This window comes from Paroedura picta, unplaced genomic scaffold (assembly GCF_049243985.1).
Source record: "Paroedura picta isolate Pp20150507F unplaced genomic scaffold, Ppicta_v3.0 Ppicta_v3_sca21, whole genome shotgun sequence".
NCBI classification, from domain to species: Eukaryota; Metazoa; Chordata; class Lepidosauria; order Squamata; family Gekkonidae; genus Paroedura; species Paroedura picta.
Window position 1 is genome coordinate 506394 of NW_027518618.1, and position 21909 is coordinate 528302.

At 53.5% G+C, this 21909-nt stretch overlaps 1 protein-coding gene across 6 annotated transcripts; it reads right to left on the minus strand.

Annotated features, from left to right (window-relative positions):
• Positions 1 to 895: 895 nt before the first annotated feature.
• On the minus strand, positions 896 to 15598 carry FBXO46 (F-box protein 46). Of its 6 annotated transcripts, none has more exons than XM_077318424.1 (3): positions 15307 to 15598; positions 14179 to 14910; positions 896 to 5223 (listed from the first exon to the last, which is right to left on the minus strand). In XM_077318424.1, the coding sequence occupies exon 3, from the start codon at positions 5121 to 5123 to the stop codon at positions 3135 to 3137; it is 1989 nt and encodes a 662-aa protein (XP_077174539.1). In that variant the 5' UTR covers positions 5124 to 5223; positions 14179 to 14910; positions 15307 to 15598; the 3' UTR covers positions 896 to 3134. The 6 variants fall into 6 exon arrangements, with proteins under 6 accessions (XP_077174539.1, XP_077174537.1, XP_077174536.1 ...); XM_077318422.1 differs by having other exon boundaries at positions 14350 to 14910; positions 15302 to 15426; XM_077318421.1 differs by having other exon boundaries at positions 15302 to 15426.
• Between the last annotated feature and the right edge of the window lie 6311 nt (positions 15599 to 21909).

The following is a 21909-nucleotide window of genomic DNA, read 5'->3' on the forward strand; positions in this document are numbered from 1 at the left end:
AGGTTTTGTTCAGGTGGTCCAATTAACTCTTCTTCCATTGCAGCCTGTTACACCCCAGCCTTGCCGGCTTGGACCCCCTCCCCTGCCTCTTAGGGCCAAACTGCACAAGACAGGTTGGATCTTTAACCAATGCATTTAGAGTCCTTCTGTAATGCCTCTTCAGAGGTAGCAGCAGTTGTGGGATTCATCTTGCTTCACTTGGATCTCCTCCCCAGCCAAAGTTTTCCTGATTTAAAATGTTCTTTCTGCCCCCCACCGTCACCAATATCTGCTGTTAAGTGATACACGCAACATCACTGTTCAACACGACTACGACCAGCCCCAGAGAGGAGTTGGGACTCAGAAAGCTGCTCTAGGGCAGGGAGTGGTCAACCCTTCCCCTCCGAACTGGGCATCCAACTACTGCCGCCCCCTTTCCCAGTGCTCAAGACAGCGCATCTCATACCTTTTACAGCATTTCCTCTGGCCAGGCCCTGGAACAAACACAAGTGAAGTTATACAATTGTCTCTGAGCACACGCAGTTATCCAGACTCTGGCAGCGCAGCTCCTTCACCCACAAGCAGAGGATGAGCCCCAGGAGGGGGCCCGAAAAACCTTTTAAAGCACTTAATGGCGTGGTTGCATCCCCTGAACTGGAAATTTCATTATTCAAGTGGGTCCATAACCACAGACGTGGCTACTTTTGTCTCCTTGACGCCACATGGATGCTGCTGTGAAGATGGCAGAGGATTATTTGGGGGCCCCTTCTCTGCCATGGCACTTGCTCAGAGACCTTGTGACAGTCACGCTCTTGGCCTAACCTGCCTCGCAGGGATGTTGTGACCAAAAAACCATAAAAGAAATTCTAAATCCGTTGTTGACAAGAGAACAATAAGTGAAAACCACCTCCAGAAATAAGGATCTGTTGTTTTTTTCCTGCAGTTTAATTTTTTTTTAAACTCCTCCACTCGACAGTCATTTGAAAATGTCACACAGGTAGAGAGACAAAGAACAGGCATATAAATACCAGCGTGATGAGAGGGACCAGAGAGAGGACAGGGAGACAGTGGAGGGCGGCTCTTTGCCAGCTTCAGTAATGTGTGGGGCGGCGCAGGGAACGTGGCCAGGGGAAACACTGCCCCTGCGATGTGCTGGGGAGGGGGGATGTTCAAGGAACTCCGGAGCTTGGGGCCGAAGTAGAGCTGCGTGCAGGTGTCTGAAATCACCCCCTGCACAGTGTCTGAAATCATTTGAAGGCAGACTGGTGGAGAGAGGAGCGGGGCCTGGGAGCAGGGGGATGCCCCGTCACCCGGCCCAGTTTGAGCCCTGGGCCCAAAAGAGCCCATAACCCAGAGCATAACGGTTGCCCAGAAGGGAAGTGCTCGAGTGGTGGCCATCTCTCCTGAGTTGCGCATCTGTGCGAATCCCAGAGGAGGAGGAGATGCCCTTGAATGAAGATCTGCGCAGGGAGGGGGGGGGTGGAGCTGCCCACCTGGCCAAGGCTTAGGAGTGAAGGCTGGGAAAGGGACATGGCAAATTTTTGCTTCTGGGGGAGGGGAGGGGACAGCGTTCAAATTGGAAGGGGGAGGAACTATGGCCCCCTGCAGAAAACGTTCTCCAATTCTGGGACACTCGCTGGAGCACAGAACAAAGGGAGAACGGGAGAGACGTTATCCCGGAGTATAAAACCCCCACATCGATTTCCCTGAAATGGCCCAGAGGATTTCCAGAAGCCCAACCTCTTTGTTCCAGCATGATTTTTAAAAAATTAGCACGAAAACAGCCCTGGGCAGGGAGTCAACCCCCATGCCCCATGCTCCCTGAACAATATTCTCGTATGCACGCACCCCGCTGAGATGGCAGCCAAGCAAAGAGATAAAGCAGTGTTCAGACAAGAAGTGGAAGAACAGCCCTTTTTTGGGGGGAGGAGAAGTTTCAATGGTCCCCCACCCCGCTCCCTGGATACGGAGCCCTTAAGACGGTTTCACAGCCCTAGGAGGAAGCAGGCAGCATCAAGTCAGCGGGGTAAGGCCAGGGTGGGACATTTGGGTTGGAGGGAGACAGACCCTTCCCTACTATGGAAAGCGGCCCTAGCAGGTCGAGGCCTGCCCCGCAGGGCTGTTTGATATGCAGCAGTTTCTGTGCGGGCTAGAACCCAGCAGCGTGGTGGCTGGGGCGGCTTCAGCAAAGCAGCCATGGCAGTATGGTAAAGCTGCCCAGTTTCACGGTGAGCTACCCGCCTCCCCCGCCCCCCCCCCAAAGTTTCTATGCCGGCAATCCCTGCATCGGAAGTTCCAGTTAAAGCCATGTGCGCTGTCGCCACCCGTAAACCGTTTGCAGCTCAAAAACAGGCGTCCAGGATTCAACGAGAAATGCAAATTGATCTTTACAAAAAATGGGTTTCATGTCTCCCTGGCTCCTGCCCTACAGCCAGAAGGGTGGACGATTCCCCTCTGGGGATGCGCCTCATAGAGGTGCCCCAGAGTGCTCTTCTGGAGAGGACTCTGCTGACAAAGGTTTGCTGTAGCAGAGCCAGCTCTTGCAAGAAAAGTGGGAACAGCCTTGGAGTGTGCAGCGAGGGGAGGGAAAAACGGAAACAGTAAAGGAGGGGGGGAGAAATGGGGGGGGGATGCTACTCCAAAATGGAGCTCAGCACCAAGCAGGATCGTGCCCAGGCCAAACCATACTTCACAGAGGCCTGTCTGGCCGAGTGTGATGAACAACTGCTGGCTGGCGGGACCATAAAGGAAACCACCCGATTTCCAGCGGTGTTCATGGACACAAGGAGATCAACTGAAGGATCGTTGCTGTCCTCTCCCAAAACCTGTCAGTGAGCTGCAAAGGCAGGCAAAAATACCATAAGATACCCTTCTTGCCCACTTCTACCGAAGTGCCTTAATCCGGGAACCCTGTGGCTTTTTCATATTCATATATATATATATATTTAAAATTTATACGTAGGGTTTTTTCCCCTTCTCCCACCTTAAAAGGAGAGGATCAAGCCCAAACTGGCAAAGGCAACCAAAGGATGGGAAGGGGTGGGGGGAGAAAAAGCAAAAACCAAACGCCAACACAACAAAATAAAGCACACTCACACCACCGCGCCCTCTGGCGCACAAGCAGACCCGAGGGGCAGCTGCCCTTGCCCCGCCCCTCACCTCCCGTCCTCCCTCCGGGCAGCCCGTTCCCGCAGCATCTCGGAGGGCTGCACCCAGTTGTTGTCGTGGAGTCCCACCCGGCACCCAGGGGTGTCCTTGTCCGTCTGTCGGCAGCACATCCAGTAGGATCGTCCGTAAGGCAGGTCGTGATGGTAGGGCTTGGGGTGCCAGCGGCAGAGGGAGACGTCCCCTTTCTCGTAGTGCTTCTTGCACTGCTTGCAGGGGTCGTCGCGGTACAGGGGGTCCCTGTTCCACCGGGAGTCCGTGGCTTGCACGCCGAACGTTTCGATGATGTACTTGAAATAGTGGCAGGAGCATTTTAAGGCGGCCAGCGACTGCGTGGGCAGGTAGCTGAAGATCTTCACCATGATGTGGTCGGGCAGCAGGAGCATGTACTGGCGGGGCTCCAGCAAGCGCTGGATCTTGAAGCGGATCTCCAGGAAGTCGTGGGAGACGTGGCGGTAGAGGCGGCACAGGGAGGTGTCGGAGGCCGTGGGCTCCAGGCCGGGCCCGTCCGGCCGCTCGGGCCCTCCCTCGCTGGCGCTGGCGGCATCTGAGCAGGGGCCGTCGCCCTCCCGGCCGTCCTCGGGCCGAGGGGGCTGGGTGTGGAGGAAGAAGAGCTGGCCTGGCGGAGGGTCGTCGCAAGAGGAGCACAGGACTTCTTGGGTCGGGGAGCCGACCGTCAGGCAGACCGTCTCCTCCTTCATGTTCTTGGTGCTGTCCTTGCCGAAAAAGACGCACTGGTCCACCACCCCCGTGACCACCACGTCGACGTGGAAGCCCGACATGCAGTCCCGCGCGATGGGGCCTGTGGGGGCGCTCAGCTTCTCCCCGCCCGAACGGCCCCCTTCCGGGATGGCGTCCAGTTTCCCGGAGCTGCCCTGGTTCTCCCCGCAAGTCATCTCGACGTCTGGGAGCTCGGGGCCGGACCCGTCCGCCGCTTTTGGGGAGGCACTGGCCAGCAGGAAGTCCACGTTGTTGGGGAGAGTGTCTCGGGAAGGGCTGATGAGTTGGTAGAGGTCGCAGGTGATCTTGTCCTTCGCACGGGCCGCATTGCCGGTGGGCGAGCCCCCGCAGGTCATGAACATGCAGTTGGGGCGAGCCCCGGAGCCCCCCTCGGTGGGTGAACGGGGCTCCCGGCTGCTGGAGATGCGGAAGGCGATGCGCACCTCGCCGGGGCTGTGCTGCGAGTTGGCCACGCACTCGGCTGACTCTCGGCACAGGCCGTTCTGCCGCAGGACACTCCGCTCCCGCTGCTGCGACTCGAAGTGGGCCACGGCCTCCGCCACCCGGCTGCAGTCCGGGCCGCCCCCCAGAGACGGCCCCTTCTTCTCCCCGCCGTCTGCTTGCTCTTGGTCCGTGGACACGAACACCACGGGGGACGGAGGCGTGGCCGTGGGGCTCGGCCTGGGGTAGTTCTGCAGCGCCAGCGCCGTCCTTTGCTCCACCAGTGCCACCATCTCGGCCACCGAGAGGAGGTCCGTGTCGCCGGCCGCGTCGGCGTGGGACTCCGGGCAAAGGCACACGTCCTCGGCCTCCTTGACGGCCGCCTTGGCTTTGGCGGGGCATGCTTTGCCCTTGCTGGGGTCGTGGGACCGCCGCCGCCGCTTGGCCTTGGAGCTGTCGCTCCCCCAATTCCCCTTGACCTTCATGGCGCTTGCCCGGCTCCCGCTGCTGCACTGGTGGGCCACGAAGAAGGCGATCTTCTCCTTCGTGTTGCCGGGCTTGATCACATACCACGTGTCCAAAAGCACCCGTCCCTCCTCCACCTGGCCGGGGGAGACCGCGGGGGGCGGCGGGGGCGGGGCCGGTGGGGTGTTCTCCGAACAGGCCTCCCCACTGCCCTCCTCTTCTTCCTTGGCTTTGCAGGTGAAGTCCCCAAAGGTCTTCCTCACCTGGCCTCCGCCGCAGGGCTTGTTCTGGGAGTAGGTGCCGAAGGGCCGTGGGCACCACAGCTGGATGTGGGAGAACGTGTTCTGCTCCATTGCTCTCTCATGGCCGAGCGGCGGGGGGGAAGGCGGCTGCCCCCTAGCCCCCGGCAGTCTGCTCTGGGGGAGTCTTCCGGGGGCCTGGCCTGGGAGCTCTCTGGGGAGAGAAGGAAACAGGATCAGGTCTGCAGAACTCACGGAAATCAAAGCTTTGCAAGCAATCACTACCTGGGAATGTAGCATCTGGAAAACACCAGCAGGTTTCTAGTGCTCATGGCCCGAGAGCAGGGCTGGGCAAACTGCGGCCCTCCAGATGTCCATGGACTACAATTCCCATGAGCCCGCTGGCAGGGGCTCATGGGAATTGTGGTCCATGGACATCTGGAGGGCCGCAGTTTGACTACCCCTGCTGTAAACGACTCGTCTCTCTTCCGCTTCCTCCGGGTAATAATGGTCTATTTCAAAAGCTTTAACACAGGGGTAGTCAAACTGTGGCCCTCCAGATGTCCATGGACTACAATTCCCAGGAGCCCCTGCCAGCATTCGCTGGCAGGGGCTCCTGGAAATTGTAGTCCATGGACATCTGGAGGGCCGCAGTTTGACTACCCCTGCTCTAAGGTTTTCCTGGCTTCAAACCCAGCAGTCACCATTCTTAATTTATTTGTAACTCCCCCCACAGCCTATCATTTATAGAATCCTATCATCGCACATTCCAGAAACAATTTCTAATCCGCTTCCTTCAAGTTTTTCTTTTCAAGCCGCTGGCCCTCATGAACCACCTGCCGGCATTGAGGGAGTCAGGGGCAGAGCAGGGTCCCGCAGGGATCACTCTACAGCCAAAGAACTCCCCCGGGGGTCTGCTGAATCACGTCTTCTTCCCGGCCTCCTTCTTTCCGACCCATGCGGATGCTGCTGGCCCGTGACTCAGCTCCCTGCGTACCCTTTGCAGGTTCCCGGCTCAAGTTCTACATAACCTCCTGCATAATTTACACCCAGAGACCAGCACTAAAGAAAGGGAAGCCAAACAGCAGCAAGGATCCAATTCCCGCTCTGTAAAGGGCAGAGACAGCAAATGGCCCAAGAGGCTTGTCAAGATGGGAACGACGCAGCACAGAAGTGGTGACTGGGGTGGGCGGGGAGGGGGGGGCTGGGGAGACAGCGGTACCCTGAAGACAGGGATTGCAACCACCAACTTGGTGCTCGACCACCAAGCAGCTGAAGAGGTCCAGGGTAGCCATTCATAAGAATAAAAGAAGCGCCTTGCTGGAGCAGACCAGAGAGTCCAGCCTCCCGTCTCACCCAGGGGCCAGCCAGTTCCTCTGCAGGGCCAGCCACAGGGCAAGAAGGCTAAGGCCTTCCTAAGGACATCAGGGGAGCCCTGCTGGGTCAGACCAGGGGTCCATCCAGTCCAGCCTCCTGTCTCACACAGGGGCCAGCCAGTTCCTCTGGAGGGCCAAAAACAGGGAAGAGAGGACGCCTTCATAAGAACATTAGGAGAGCTCTGCAGGATCATACCAGTGGTCCATAATCCATTTTCGTTCCACAAACAGTAACTCTGGAGGGTCAACCAAAGGGCACAGAGTCTGAGGCCTTCCCCTGATGTTGCCTCCTGGCAATGATATTCAGAGGCTGGCTGCTGCTGAACATGGAGGTTCCCTTCCATTGCCATGGCTAGCAGCCGCTGATGGACCTCTCCTCCATGAATCTATTTCCCCCTAAAAGCTGCTTATTCCTGCAGCCACTCCTAAGGAAGCACCCGACTCCCAAGCAGCTCCTGACATCCCCAGTGGGAGGGTCGCAGATGCCAAGAAAGCCCTCTCTGCAGTGGAGCCACTGATGTCCAGGTGCACACTATCTTTTAATCTTTACAGCACCCTGGAGGGCCAGAGGCTGTTCTCCCCAGACGGAGCACAGGGGACGGGAGAAAGACAGGGCTTAAGAACTTGTGCCAGGGGAGAGAGTCGGACTGCTTCGTTTGTGTGGCTGGAATACGGATTTCTTTAATAATCATTGAACAGCTAGCAATTCAATAGCGTTTCAGAGTGCCCAAGACACCGGACATAAATTATCCTAGTCATTTTAACCATGGCCTACCTTCCAGGGTTGCTTTTAAGGACTGCAGCCAGACAGCAGACATACAGTTGGAAACCCCCACCAAACGCTCAGCATGCAGGTGGCTTCCTCCCCAGGGTGAGGCTGAATTGGGCAGAGGCTGGCAAACCTTCCAGGAAATCTCGAAAATCCTTGCTGTCCCCAAGCGGTTGCAGGACTAAAGGGGGTGGAAACAAGCTTTGCCCTCCAGCTTCAGTTGGAGCTCTTGGATGGGATCACAGTGCCAGCTTTGCCCAGCTGGCCGGCCTCCTTGCATGGGTTGGGGGGGGGCTGCCTCTCTGGTGGCGCCAGAACAATAAGGGCTGTGTAGCAGGATTAAAGGTATCCACGCTCCCAGAGTCCCCCTGTTCAAACTCACAACCCGCCGGCCTCACCCAGAGAGTCTGAAGTCACGTATTTGTTTCTGGTGCAAAGGTGACTTCTCTAGGCTCCTGTTTGCTTGTTTTGTAACCTTTGTGCTAACAGCAGAGAGGCAGAATAAGAAGAGCTGGTTTTTAAACCCTATTTTTCACAACCTGAAGTAGTCTCAAAGCAACTTTCCCTTCCTCTCCCCACAACAGACACCCTGTGGGGCAGGCGAGGCTGAGAGAGCTCTGACATGACTACTGTGTGGGAACACCTCTAACAGGACTGTGACAAGCCCAAGGTCACCCAGCTGGCTGCATGTGGAGGAGGAGCGGGGAATCAAACCCAGCTTGCCAGATTTGAAGTCGGCGCTCTTAACTGCCACCCCATGCTGGCGCAGAAGACTGCAGGCAACCAAAATCAGCTTGCCGACGGGGGGACTGGGCGGCTGGGGCACTCCTCTTGGCATGCTGCATGGTGGCTCCGGATCCTGTGCTCCTGGGCCTCATCCACGCGGCATTGAGCGCTAAGCAGGCAAATGGGTCTGAGAGGAGCAGAGGGAGCTACTATGGCAGCCCTGGAAGGAAGGGGAGGCTATTCTTTCCTCCCATGCAGCAACAGTGGGAAGAGACAGGGGCATCTCTGGGGGTTCTACCATGTGGAAAGCTGTTTTTTGTGTGGGGTGGGGAAGAGGCCTGTCACTGCTATTGGCCACAAGGTAGAGATGGCACACGCTGTCTGGAGTAGGGTTGGGCCCTTCGGTGTCCGAAGCGGCCGTTCATTCCCGAAGCAGCCAGCGCCGGACACCAAACTGCCCAGCCCCAGAGCAGTGATTGCCTGCATTGTTGCTGATGGGGAGGCAAGAGTGGGAGGGTTGCTGGAGTTCTGCCCCTGCTGGTGGACCTCCTGACAGCCCCTGGGTTTTGGCCATGGTGTGACACAGAGTGTGGGCCTGGAGGGGGCATTGTCCTGATCCAACACGGCTTCTCTTCTGTTCTATGGCTGGCCCTGCTTATCTTTTGAGATGGGGGTTGCCAGGTCAGGCCATAGGGCTAGAAGGTCCTACCAGGGAAACCAGCTGAGTGACCTTGGGCTGGTCACAGGCTGCTCAGCCTCACCTGCCTCTAAGGGTCATTGTGACAATAAACAGCAGGAGAGACTGTTGGAAGCCACTCCAGGCTTCCCCTTGGGGAGAAAAGCAGAAGAGAAATGAAGTAAAACCGAAGGTATGTTTGTGGACCTGTAGGCCCAGCTGCCAGGGCTGAGGGACCTGGTAACAGACTAGTGGGGGAAGTATATTTAAGAACTAATGTAGAACAAGGTGGTGAATATGGTTCTGGATTGTATGACTTACAAGGTGTGACCAAACATACTTCCACATGGGCCTGGCTGCGCAGAAAACATAAGCGAGTCAAAGTGGCGAGTTCTAATCCAGCCTCACCTTCATTCGGAGAAGCTAGCTTTCTAAGCAAAAGAATTCTGCCCCCCTGAGCTGCTTCAAAACAGAACCCCCAAGGGGCCTGTGAACCCCCGCAGGGAGCATCAGACCGAACCGAGAAGCACGGCCCTTGACGGAATGCCCATCTCCCGCTTGGCCCGGATTATCTCCAAACGCTTATCATCATCATGAGGGCATAAATAAAGCCTATCTGCTTCTATTTCTGACTCTCCCCCTCCTGCCCCCCACTGTTTCCTCGCCCCACGCCTGCCAAGCTGGCTTCGACTGGGAAGGCGGCCGTATCATGTTAATGATAACATTCTTGGGAAAGGAGATTACTGTGCAGGAGTCTCCGTCACATTCAACACACTGCGGGGAAAGGCACGTTCTGCCTCCCTTTTGACAACTATTAAGGTCGTTTTGCTGTTGTTGTTCTGAATCAGGGGTAGTCAAACTGCGGCCCTCCAGATGTCCATGGACTACAATTCCCAGGAGCCCCTGCCAGCATTCGCTGGCAGGGGCTCCTGGGAATTGTAGTCCATGGACATCTGGAGGGCCGCAGTTTGCCTACCCCTGTTCTTAATAATCAGTTGACAGTTTGAAAAATCCCCTGTTTATTTTTTCAAAGGCCACGTTGTGTGGGGTGGAGAGGCCAACCAAGGGGATCCCCCCCAAAATAAACCCCATCCGCTCAAGAGTCCAGCCAAGTTGCAAGGAGGGAGCAAGTGTCAGGTTGAAGTCCCTCGCACGCGGCTGCCTGTTGCCTTGCAGGAGCGCTGCACGGGCGGCGGGGGAGGGGGGGGCGTGCGATCCCCGCCGCCGCCGCCCACCTTCCCTCCCGGCCCGCTGCACCAGAGCCGCCTCCCGCGGAACAATAAACGCCCCCCTTCCCCCCCCGCTGGTGCAGCCTCCGGAGCCCAGCCCCCCCTCCCCTCCCCTCCCCCCCCCGCGCGGCCACCGTCCTTACCTGCGGAGCCGGGGGAGGGGACGTGGTCTGCAGAAGGCGGCCTCCCCCCCTTCGGGCGCAGCCTACATCCCTGCCCGGGGGGGGGGGCTGGGGCTGGAGAAGGAAATCTAAAATATGCTCAAAATTAAAATCCACAGGTTGCAAACAGTGTTTGCGGGCAGGAGCCAAGGGGAGGGGGCAGCACCTGGGGGGCACGCTAGGCTTCCTGGGCAGAGCCCCCCCGGCTCTCTTAAAGGGCCAGCATCCCCATTGCTCGGCCCTGCTCGGCCCCCCGTGCAATACAATGGGAGCCCTGGATTATCCACCGGGTTGCGCCCCCCCCTCCTTTTCCCACGCGCGCGCGCGAGAACCCGCCGAGCGCGCGCTCCCCCAGCCTGCCCCGGCCATTTGTTGACAGGCATATGCATGGCACCCGGCAGCCAATCGGGAAGCCCCGTTTGGGGCATGCCCATATATGGATGACAGCGGAGCCTCGGCCGACCCAGGATTGGATTTTTCCTCCTCCTCCCCCCCTCTCCAGTTAGGGACCGTCGCGCAATTCTCGCCCTCGACGAGCCGCGGAGGGAGCCAAGGGCCCGGGGGAAAGTCCGGGCGTTGCTCTTGCAAGGCCAGCTGCGTGCCCGGAAAGAGGAAGCGCCAGGGACCCACCCCAGGGCGCGTGCCAAGCCCCGGGGTCAGCCCCGGGTCATGCCTTCGGGATCGTCCAAAATGCACGCCAGAATCTGCTGCTCGCTCAGCGCTGGAGAAAAGCAGCCGTGCACTGATCTGATTGTTTTTCTATCCAGTAGGGCAGGGGTACTCAAACTGCGGCCCTCCAGATGTCCGTGGACTACAATTCCCATGAGCCCCTGCCAGCGAATGCCAGCAGTGACTACCCCCGCACTAGGGAGCCCGGGGCACTTTACTGGGCTTGCTCCTCCCTTTTGCCTTCAGCACAACAGCCCTGCCAGGTGGGCCAGGATGCAGCATGTTGCCATATTATAATTTCCCAGGGTTAAGACTACCAGCTGAGGAGGACCGATTAGGCCAGAGGTGGCCCGACTGTGGCTCTCCGGCTGTCCATGGACTACATGTGCTAGCAGGGGCTCATGGGCATTGTAGTCCATGGTAATCTGGAGTGCCAGTTTGGCCACCCCGGGATTAGGCTATGCCGACTCCCTGCCACTGGACTCGTCAGTCTCTTGAGAGAGAGAGCCTGTGTAGTGCACTGGTCCGAGTGCTGAACCCCGGTTCGAATCCTTACTCTGCTGGGAAAGCTCGTTGGGATTAACTCAGCCTCTCGGTGTGGTGAGGCTAAAGCAGAAGAGAAGAACGTTAAGCTGCCATGGGTCCTCCTTGGGTAGGAAGGGGTAATAAATGTAGCAAACAAATGCCAAATATTTGATCTTTCACTTGCATTTGGGGAATGAAAACCTTCCCACCCATAGCTCTTCTCCAAGACTTTCAACAGTCCCCCACCCATATTCTCCCCCACCTTTTACCCAAAGAAACTGTTTAAAAAACTTTTAAAAGCATAGAAGTCACTTTTTATCAACCAGTCATCAAATTATCTGAAGTCATCAAATTATGGAAAGTAGTTAGACAAATGGCAAAAACTTCTGTGTGACTTGAAAGCTTGCACACCCTCATGCAAAGTATGCAGCAGGTTTTGGAAGCTTTCCTGGGACTTGGCTGGACCCTAGGATTTTCTTGGCAACATTTTTTACAAGGTAGGTTGCCTTCCCTCCCCCCCCCCCCCATTTACCTGGGCTTTGGACTGGCATGCTCAGGCTTGGGTGTTGTGGGATCAAAGATCCTTGCTGTGCCATGGGATTGCCAAGAGTTGGACACAACTGAATGGCTGACAACAACAACAACACTACTGCAAGAATATTAAGCCTAGATTCATTAGGACTAAATACACAGAGGCTGTGACAGAGATAGACCCGATTTCTTAAAACTTTCATTGTATCACAATATGGATTATATAAGAACAAGGTTTGAATTTGGAATCTGAAAAAGTATGCATTCCAACAAAAGCTGATACCCAGAATCTAACTTTGTGGGTCTCCAAGGTGCCCCTGGACTCAGACTTCCTTCGGCTGCTTCAGACCACCCCAGCTGCCCGCGTGAGAATGGATTATTAGATTAATATTGAACAGTTAAAATCGAGAGGAAAAGAAATAATAGATTTTTAGGCTGCATATGCTAACTTTGAGGAAAATGCCATCTGTGGTGTGTGATATTAAGGCGGGCCTTCTCAACCAGGGTTTCGTGAAGGCCTGAGGTTTCTTGATGGCCCTGGGGAAGGGCTTCCCGAGTGGAAGGGAAATATATTTTTAATATATTTTTAAATTTGTTAAACATTTATCAGGTAATATGACCATATATGGTAATGTCAGTCTCTTCCCCCCCCCCATGGCCAATGATGGGGAGGGGAGGGGCCCCAGGTGGCCATGTCCACAGCTCTGCTTCTCAACCATGTTCTGCATGAATATTCTCAACCATATTTTGCACTTCTGGGGTTTCTCAACGTTCCAGGGCTTTTTCAAGGGTAAAACAGTTGAGGAAAGCTGTATTAAGGTGATGCCAAAGAACAAGATGTGTTTTGTCAAATGCCAGCTTTATGCTTATCCTTTTTTAAAATGGTTCTGTAATATGTAATATTTATCTTTTTTTCTTTAAATACATTTTTCAAATAAAAATATCTGATGTGTAAGTTCAAAGGCATGAGAGTTGTTTTGGCTCCTCATGATACACGGAGTAAAGGGGGGGGGGACCAGTGAAGGAGAGGGAAGCCCTGTTCCCGGTTCAACCCACAGGTGCTGCAGGGAAATCCTAGGACAGGGGCCCGCTCTTCCTCTTTGCTGGCCCCCTGCCTCTTTCTAAGTGGGCCTGTGTCCCTGGTCTGCAAAGCAAAGGCGGTAGGGAGATTTATTTCACTGGTAATAAGACGTTGCGCCAAGATATGCAAATAGTGAGCCACAACTAATAACTCTTTAATGTATTTTTATTTATTTGTTTTTGCAATTTAATCTTGTTGGTATCCTCAGCTGGGATTGACTATTGCTCTCCAGTGTTTTCAGCAGAAGAAAGTATACCTAGAGGTGCAGTGACAGGGCTTGGATCGGGACCTTTCAGCATGCAAAGTTTGCACTTTAGCAAAGAGCTATGGCCCACCTCCTAAAGACGCCCGGACTGTTTGCGTTTACACATCAGTATATTGGTTATGAAAGTCCAATTCAAGATTTCTTTTCACCTAATGTAGTTGGTTGGTTAACCATTCTACAGCATGTTCTTTTAAAGCTGGGCTTTGCACAGTTGGTGGTCTAACAGCATTTTACTGTTTCTGTTCCGACTTCTGCTGTAAAGGGAAACCGCAAAGTTCAGAAAGGATTGATGCGTTATGATGGGTGTTGACAAGCATAAACATTCGAATTACGTTGGAGGCCAGCAGCACCTTTTAAGACCAACCAAGTTTTATTCATGGTATAAGCTTTTGTGGCTGAAGAGGTGTGCATGCACACAAAAGCTTACATGTTCATAGAATCACAGAGTTGGAAGGAGCCCTGCAGGCCATCTTGTTCAGCCCCCTGCTCAATGAAGGATCAGCCTAAAACATCCAGGGTAAGGATCAGTCCAGCTGCAGCCCAAAGACAGCCAGCAAGGCATACCTTGAATACCTCTCGGTTGGTCTTGGACTCAGACTTGGTTCTGCTGCTTCAGGCCAATAATGCCACTCACCTGAATCTACAAATATTAGAATTGGTGGAGTGCTTTCCAAAGGGTCAATGTGCTTCACGCACATGATTGCAGCTAATCCTTACAATGGCCTGGACTCCAGGCTGTACAAAAGAAAGACAGACCCAAGAGAAATCCAGACAGAACATTTTCGCCCAAAGCTGCCTTACCCTTGTTCCATCAAGGTCAGCATTGTCTGCTCAGACCAGCAGTGGCTCTCCAAGGTCTCAAGCAGAAAAATGTCTTTCACATCACCTATGGCCAGATTCTTGAATGGGCGATTGCACTTGGGACCTTCTGCTTGCCAAGCAGAGGCTCTTCCCCTGAGCCACAGCCCCTCCAGCTTACAGCATGCTGATCACCCCTACCACTCCTGCTTACCTGAAAGCCAAATCTGGCGATGAGAAAGAAGCACCTCTCAAAAGCAAAAGCACGCCACCGCTGGCTACCTGCCCAATGTCACGCCTGAAATACAATCTTGCCATCAAATGCTTCGCCCCGGAACCATGTAATTAACCCATTTAACTCACCAATGCAGCACAAAGCAAAGAGCTCAGAGGCCGACTGGAGCGGAGCATGCTGAGCAACAAGCCGCACAGGCCAAGGAACTGAACGCTCCCAGGCATTGTTGAACAACCTGATGCATGGACACACCCCTCTCTAAGTATTTCCAAGGCCTTTGATTTCATAATCCTAATCACCTTTCGCAGCCTCACGGCAACAACAATTCTTCCCTTTCGAGGATCAGCCGGTGCCAAAAGCTAGAGAGGAAAACTGCCGGCGCTTAACACTCTTCCTACCAGCGTTTTATGCCCGGTATGGCAATGGGGATGGGGTCTCTGAGCACAAATGCTGCCCTGGACTTTCTGTTGGAACAGTGGCAGCCAAATTAATTGAAATACGTTTTATCCATATAATTCCACTTCCAGGAAGAGGCAGTGGGTACAGCGTTGTAACAGGAGGATCGCTGCGATTAAGTGATAAAGGGCAAGATATACAATATGAGCTGATACTCTGCTGGGTGCTGGCGTGGGGTCTGGGCATTTCAATAGCTGCTCCTTGGGTCACAGCCTCTCCCGGATTCTAGAGGAGAGCCAGCGTGATAAGACAGGTGGACTCCAATCTGGAGAATTCAATTTGCTCCCCTCTTCTTCCACATGCAGTCAGCTGGGTGCCCTTGGGCCAGTCACAGTCCTGTTAGAGCTGTTCTTGCAGAGCAGTTCTCTCAGAGCTCTCTCAGCCCCACCTACCTCACAGGGTGTCTGTTGTGGGGAGAGGAAAGAAAAGCTGTTTGTAAACCCTGTTGGGACTCCTTTGGGGGCGGAGGTGGGAGTGGCCGCGGTGGAGCATGACGCGATGGAGCCCCCCCCCCTGCCAAGCAGCCATTTCCTCCAGGGGAACTGATCTCTTTAGATTGGGGATCCCCCCCCACCCCGAGAGGCTGGCTTCTCTGGCGCCCACCCACCGGCTCCCAGCCCCGCCTCCCCTTTCCTTCCCCACCTTCTCGAAGCAGCTCTGCTCTTCCAAGCAGCCCCTGGCTGCCTATTTGCCCCCCTGCTGCTTTGCAGGGAAAACAAGGGGCGACCCCCCCAGCCCCGCCCCAATTGCCCCCCCCCCGCTTGGAGCCCCTCCCCTCACCCATCCCGCTCTTACCTCACCCATGTGGGCAGGTGGGCAACTTCAGGTGACCCCCGCCCCCCGACTGCAGGAGCAAACAGGAACTTTGGCTTCCGGGTTAATCACGGCGCATGCCCGAGACCGCTTGGGGAGGCCACTTCCGGACCCGACTCCCGCCCCGCACTGCAAAGGCGTCTGGGGATTGTAGTCCGCTGGTGCTGCGGGCTGCCTTCGTTGGGGGGCTGTGCGGCACGGAAGGTTCGCGGCGGCGGCGGCAATGCGCGGCCCAAAATGCTGAGTGCCTCTAGGCGTGCGAAGAGTGCCTTCCCCTCACCGAGCGGGAAAAGGCCGTTTCGAAATGGCTCAAGGGAAATGTGCTTTTGAGCGAGTCCAAAGTGGTCCCCGCGTGGGGTTGTGGTTAACAGCGGGGGAGAGCTGCTCTAGCAAGGTCGGTTTCATTCAGGGCTGCTCTACATGCAGCCAGCTAGGTGACTTTGGGCTAGTCACAGCCCTGACAGTGCTGTTCTTGCAGAGCTCTCTCAACCCCACCTCCCTGGCAGGAGAGGAAGGGAAGGCGATTGTCAGCCGCTTGGAGACTCCTTCAGGCAGTGAAAAGCAGGGGCAGGGTAAAAGCAGGAGTACAGCAGAAAACCCTTGAGAACAATAGCTTAGAAAAGAAGAAGTGGAACTCTCACTCCTTATTAACCCCTTCCTGGCCAACAGGCCTCTGGGACACCCTGGTGCCCACATGCCTGTTCCGGAGATTCTTTGGCCTGAGGAGGGTTAATGAAGGCATGGGATTTCCACCTTTTCATTTCTAAAATGCTGTCATTAAATTTCTGTAATGCATCCTGTGTTTGTTTAATGCCCATTCTGGTTTTTACCCTGTCCCTGAAAAGTGGGGTATAAAAAATAACTCTGTTTTGTCTTTTTAAAAATTTGATGGAAAGAATGCATTGAGCATGGACAGAGTGTCCTTTTCTGAGTGCTCCTTTTAAAAAGAAAGAATATTAGGGTTTCAAACTTCCAGGTCTCCCAGAAGTGGGGGATTCCACTCCGCCCCCCCCCCAATAATCCTAACTGATTCAGCCCCCCTGTTCAGCCCCCCTGAACAAATGGCTGATACGCTCTCTGTACTACGAGCAGAACACTCTCAGAGTCAGAGGCAGTAGGAAAGGTCACCTAACAGAGCAGATTAAAACTCATAAAGGGGTCAGACAAGGCTGTTTATTGGCCCCTTTACTCTTTATTTTTTTACATCAATGACTTGGAGAGCCACCTTGAGTCCATAGATTGTCACCCACCTAAATTAGCAGGGCAGCACATTCCTGCTCTCCTTTATGCTGGTGATGTGGTCTTACTGTCCAGAACCCCTGTCGGTCTGAACAGAGCCCTGGCAGGGCTGGAGAAGTACAGCGAGAAAGAAGCCCTGGTAATAAATGAATTAAAAACTAAGGTAATGGCCTTCGGCAATCGCCCCAGAGTTAGGACCTGGCGCTTAGCCGGAAAGAGGTCAGAACAGGTGAAGTCCTTCAAATACCTGGGAGTTACTTTTCAGGCTTCAGGATCAAGGCACGAACACTGTAGACAGCTTGCGAACATAGGGGAGAGGAGTGCCCTGAATATACTCAAATTCCATCGCTCCAATGGAGCCTATTTTGTTCCAGTGGCACTCAAACTCTTCCAATCCAAGACAATTGCTCAAATGGTTTACGGCAGTGGTCCGAAACCTTTTTTAGGCTGTGGGGGGAGGGCAATCCACACATGCACGGCACTCCCACGCATGCGCGTTTGCGGCTGCGCATGTTGCAAACGCGCATGCACGGACCTGCCGTACATGCACGTTTGCACCGGTGGTCGCGCTTTCCCTCCCCCCCCCCCCCCGTAAAAAGAAGCTTGCTGGGCCACAAGCTAATTGGCTGCTTTGGCGGCCAATTTGCTTGCAGCCTGGGAAGTTTCTCACTGCGGGGGGGGGGGGGCAGGGAGAGGGAGCCGCGGCCTGGTGGTTAGGGACCACTGTTTTATGGGACCTTTTTAGGGTCACCAACCTCTGGCTTTGCCCCACTTGAGCGGGTTCAAACAAAAATTCTTACAGCATTACTTCAGGTTCCAAACTCATGTGTTTCGAACTCATGGATACGTTTCCAAAATTCAAAGCTAAAGCAGTAACTTCATCCATCTCCCTATGGTGAAAGGCGCACTGGGCCACAGCTGGTTTACTTCCTTCAATCCTCTGTGACAATTTAAAATCCCAGTGGCTGTTGGCCACCGAGAGGTAAATGATAAAATTAGGCTTTTCCTCATTTTCACTACTTGGGTTAGGTTACGATCAGGCAAAAATTGTAGTGAAACAAAGGATTGAGGACAGAGAGCATTAAACTGACCTTTCTCGCTCCCCTCGGTATGGGGCACCACAGAGTTCCAGGTATATCCAAGCCTCAGCAGACTATCTCTCCTGTTTGGAAACAAGATACTATAGGAGAGCGTTCACACTAGCTAGATGCTCTGCGTTACCTTCTGCCATGCTGGTGGGCTGCTGCAAGAAAACCCCAGTAGCTGAAAGACTCTGCCCCTGTAATTCCGGGGAGATAGAGTCAATCGAACACGTCCTCTTAAGGTGCCCTACCTTCAACTCTGCAGGAAATAAATTCATCCTCCCATTGCTCAGGGATTCCTCCATCAGCTCAAACAAAGAAAAAGTTAAATTCCTCCTGTGGAATAGTAGGGGCCATATTATTAAGCAGGTTGCCAAATTTTGTGCGCATGTGCTTAGCACACGGGAAAGAAAATTTAAGCTTAAGAGAAGATTTTTAGAGGAATTTTACTATGCATTTTTTATAATGTACCCATCAATTATACAATTTTATATATTTTAAATTTTGTACTGGCTCCTTGATTATGCAGTTTTCTGCTCTGAAATGTTTTTTCTTGCTCTGTTTTATCTGGCCACAGTGCTGTATTAAAATACATTTGAAATTTGAAAATGGCTGTGTGTTCCCCTAGTGTCATTTCTCCCTCCCCTAACCCTCCTGTCCTTGGTTCCCTGCCCAGGCATCCAGGAACTGCCCCACCCGAAACAGGCCACCCTCCGGTCTGGCAGACAAGAAGGGCTCCGGGGTGAGGGAAGGGACGCTTGGCCAGGGCCAGCAGCATCCACGCGGGAGGAAGGGGGCGGATTTGAAATTGCCTTGAGAAGCATCATGCTTCTGAAGCATCCGCACAACTGTTCTGTTCACTGGCACAAAACTCCTCTGCCTGCCCAAACTGTGCAAAGCATTTTTGAGTTCTCCAGAACTCTTCAGCAAGCTTGGCCTTGGCAGAAAGAGAGAGAGAGAGAGAGAAAAGACAAAGATTGTGGGGAGGCATTTGGGGCCTCCGTCCCACCTGATCAAATGGGCTGGAGAATGCAGAAGTGCCTTTTGATTTTGAACCAATGCTGCTTCCTAGGTACAAATATCAGCCAGGCCTTCGCTGACCGGGGTCCCTGGGAAAAGACAGCCCCCCCCCACCCGCCCCCGTGAAAAAAAAATTCTTACCCAACTCAAATGTGAAATTGCGGGTCTTCTAGCTAATCTATGCAACATGTGGCTGTCTCTTGACAGGGAGAGTCAGGGTGTCTGTTGTGGGGAGAGGGAAGGGAAGGCCAATGAAAGCCGCTTTGAGACTCCTTCAGGTAGAGAAAAGAGGCATATAAGAACCAACTCTCCTTCTTCTTCTTCTCCTTCAGTAGTCTCAGGGCTCTCTCAGCCTCCCCTCCCTCACAGGGTGTCTGTTGTGGGGAGAGGAAGGGAAGGCGACTGTAAGCTCCTTTGAGACTCCTTTGGGTAGAGATAAGCAGCATATAAAAACCAACTCTTCTTCTCTCCACCAGAAAACCGGAGAGTAGCCAGTGTAACGGGATCAGGGAGGGGGGAGATAGGTGGAGAATCTCTGCTTCCCATATATGTTGATGGGAACTGAGCTGGCAGCCTAAGACCACGAAAAGGAGGCTTGTGTTGACAGTGGGCAGCTTGAGGGAAATGCTGTCCCTGCGGCCATTGGCTGAGCAAGAGGCATGAGAGTGTCTAGCTGCTGCCCTCTGCTGGGTAATGTCAGAATTCCCTCTCTAGGCTCTTTATTACAAGAGGTAGGGAGTGAGAGGGCGGCCTGCTGCTGCCTTCTCCTGGAATATCTCAGAATTGCCTCTGTGACCTCTGATTTTTTAATCAACAGAAAATTAGAATTGTTCTGGTGCTTACAGGGCTACCCACCTGAATTCTTCGCGGACATAATTCGAGTATGGCCTGTTGCTGCCCTCTGCAGGAAAGGGTTAAAATTGCTTCTCTGCGTTCCTTTTTAGCAGCGGGATTGAATGAGTGCTGCCCTCTCTTGGACTGGATCAGAATTGCCTCTCTGATAAAATTGCTCTGAATACAATTCACTGGTGGGTGAAAGTAAAACAATCTTCATGAGAATCCCTGGTGTCTGGAGAGCTTACTTCGTGCATTGTGCACAGTTAATAGCTTCTGGCTGATCCTGTGTCTCAAAACCCAGGAGTGAGCTTGAGGCAGGGAAGGTGGGAGCATTGCTACCGCCTCCCCCTTTGTGGTAAATCCTCAAATGGGCCGAATCTTTTCCAGGTAGGGCTCGGCCAGCCCCCGAACTGGGTCTGGAAGCAAACCCAAGAAGACTAGAAAATGACATTCGGCCACACAGGGTTTCCCCACTGCATGATCATTCTTGATGACGTTGTTAGAATTTCAGCCCTTGGGATTTTCCAAAGCCACTAGTCCTCAAGATGGCACAGACAATAATCATGTATTATCGAGGTGGGCTGTCCCCGCAGCTTAGAAGCTGAATAATGAAATGGGCACATTTTCAATCCTTTGTTTGAATGGACGTTGCCTGATGCTTTGGACAGTCAGCAGTAAATGGTTTCAGAAACAAGCCTCGAGGGCAGCCACCAACTGGTCAGCTTAAACCTGGACTTCAAAAGCAAACCCTTATAGAGGGGTCTCCTAACTGGACCCATCACCTCTCATCTCAGGCTCTGACAAATCCCTATGAAGAAGAAGAGTTGGTCTTTATATGCTGCTTTACTCTACCCGAAGGAGTCTCAAAGCGGCTTATATTCACCTTCCCTTCCTCTCCCCACAACAGACACCCTGTGAGGGAGGGGAGGCTGAGAGGGCCCTGATGTTACTGAAGGAGAAGAAGAGTGGGTCCTTATATGCTACATTCTTTACCCGAAGGAGTCTTACAATCGCCTTTTCTTCCTCTCCCCACAACAGGCATCCCATGAGTGAAGTGGAGCTAAGAGACCTCTGAAGGAAGTGCTCTTTGAGAACAGAACTATCAGGACTGTGATGAGCCTATCGTCATCCAGGTTGACCAGAAGTCCCACCACCAAGCAGGTTTCTCCCCACCAGGGAACATGGCGCTAACCTCAAGCTTTTGATTAGGTCCAATGATCCATAACACCTGTGCCCCCCCCCCCCACGGAGATATCGAACTTGCAAAAGACCTAACAGCTGTGACAAACTACCGATGCTGCTAATTGATGCGGTCGTTTTTTATTGGGTTTGAAAGGGGGCAGCGTTAGTAAAGATTTTTACTGATTTAACCACTGTAGTTATAAATTGTCCACGTACACCATCTTGAGCCAGTCTCGGAAGGGCAGTCTAGAAATTTAATTAACAACAACAGCCACTTTGTGTGGTTCAAATATTTTTTAAAGTTGCCGTCATGGCTATCCAGCTGTAGTATTTTGCATTCTCAAAGTGCCTCCTTGGGGTGTCCAGACAGCAATGCAGGAGTAGTCAAACTGCGGCCCTCCGGATGTCCACGGACTACGATTCCCATGAGCCCCTGGCAGCAAACCTGGCAGGGGCTGGGTTAAAATCTCAGACAAGGATCTGGGAAATCCAGCTTCGAATCACCACTTGTCTGCTGAGTTACCGCAGGCCAGTCACACCCCCTCTGCCAAACCTACCTCACAGGGCTCTTGTGAAGATAAAACAGACCTTGAGGAGAACGGCAAACTGCTTTGGGTCCCTGTTGGAGCTACAGATGGGATATACATTCAGTTTAGAAAAAGGCTGGATCAACCCCAAATCAGGGCCTCCTAATGCTTGTAAAAACATCCAAGGAGCCCAAAGGAGCGAAGAAGTCCAGAAGAAATCCGTCGACCTGTGCTGTGTTCGTATTGTACGGATGGAGCCAGCAAACAGTATCCCTTTGGATGGCCATAGCAAGGGGTCAACCTGTGGTCCTCCAGATGTTCATGGACTACAACTCCCATGAGCCCCTGCCAGCGAATGCTGGCAGGGGCTTATGGGAATTGTAGTCCATGAACATCTGGAGGACCACAGGTTGACTACCCCTAGGTCACTCTGAACAGGAAGCCCACCAGAGAGCCTAGGAAACTGGTTTCCACATCCTTGTGAGTAAAGGCCAAATCATTATACCAGAGATGTAGGGCTGGCTTGCCCCACGCAGGGCTCACCTCTGTTCTCTCTGTGGGTGAAAGAATTTAGGTCGGAAAGCAGCGAGGATCTACGATGAAGCTTCAGACATGTGTGTTTCGACCCACATATTGTCAGTTGTGGTTCACCAGTCACCTAAATGCAAATAATGTTTTTGAAAACTTGTTTCCAGCATGCCAA

Coding starts and splice junctions, on each gene's coding strand:
- FBXO46 (XM_077318424.1), bottom strand. CDS start 5,123: ATGGAGCAGAACACGTTCTCCCACATCCAGCTGTGGTGCCCACGGCCC.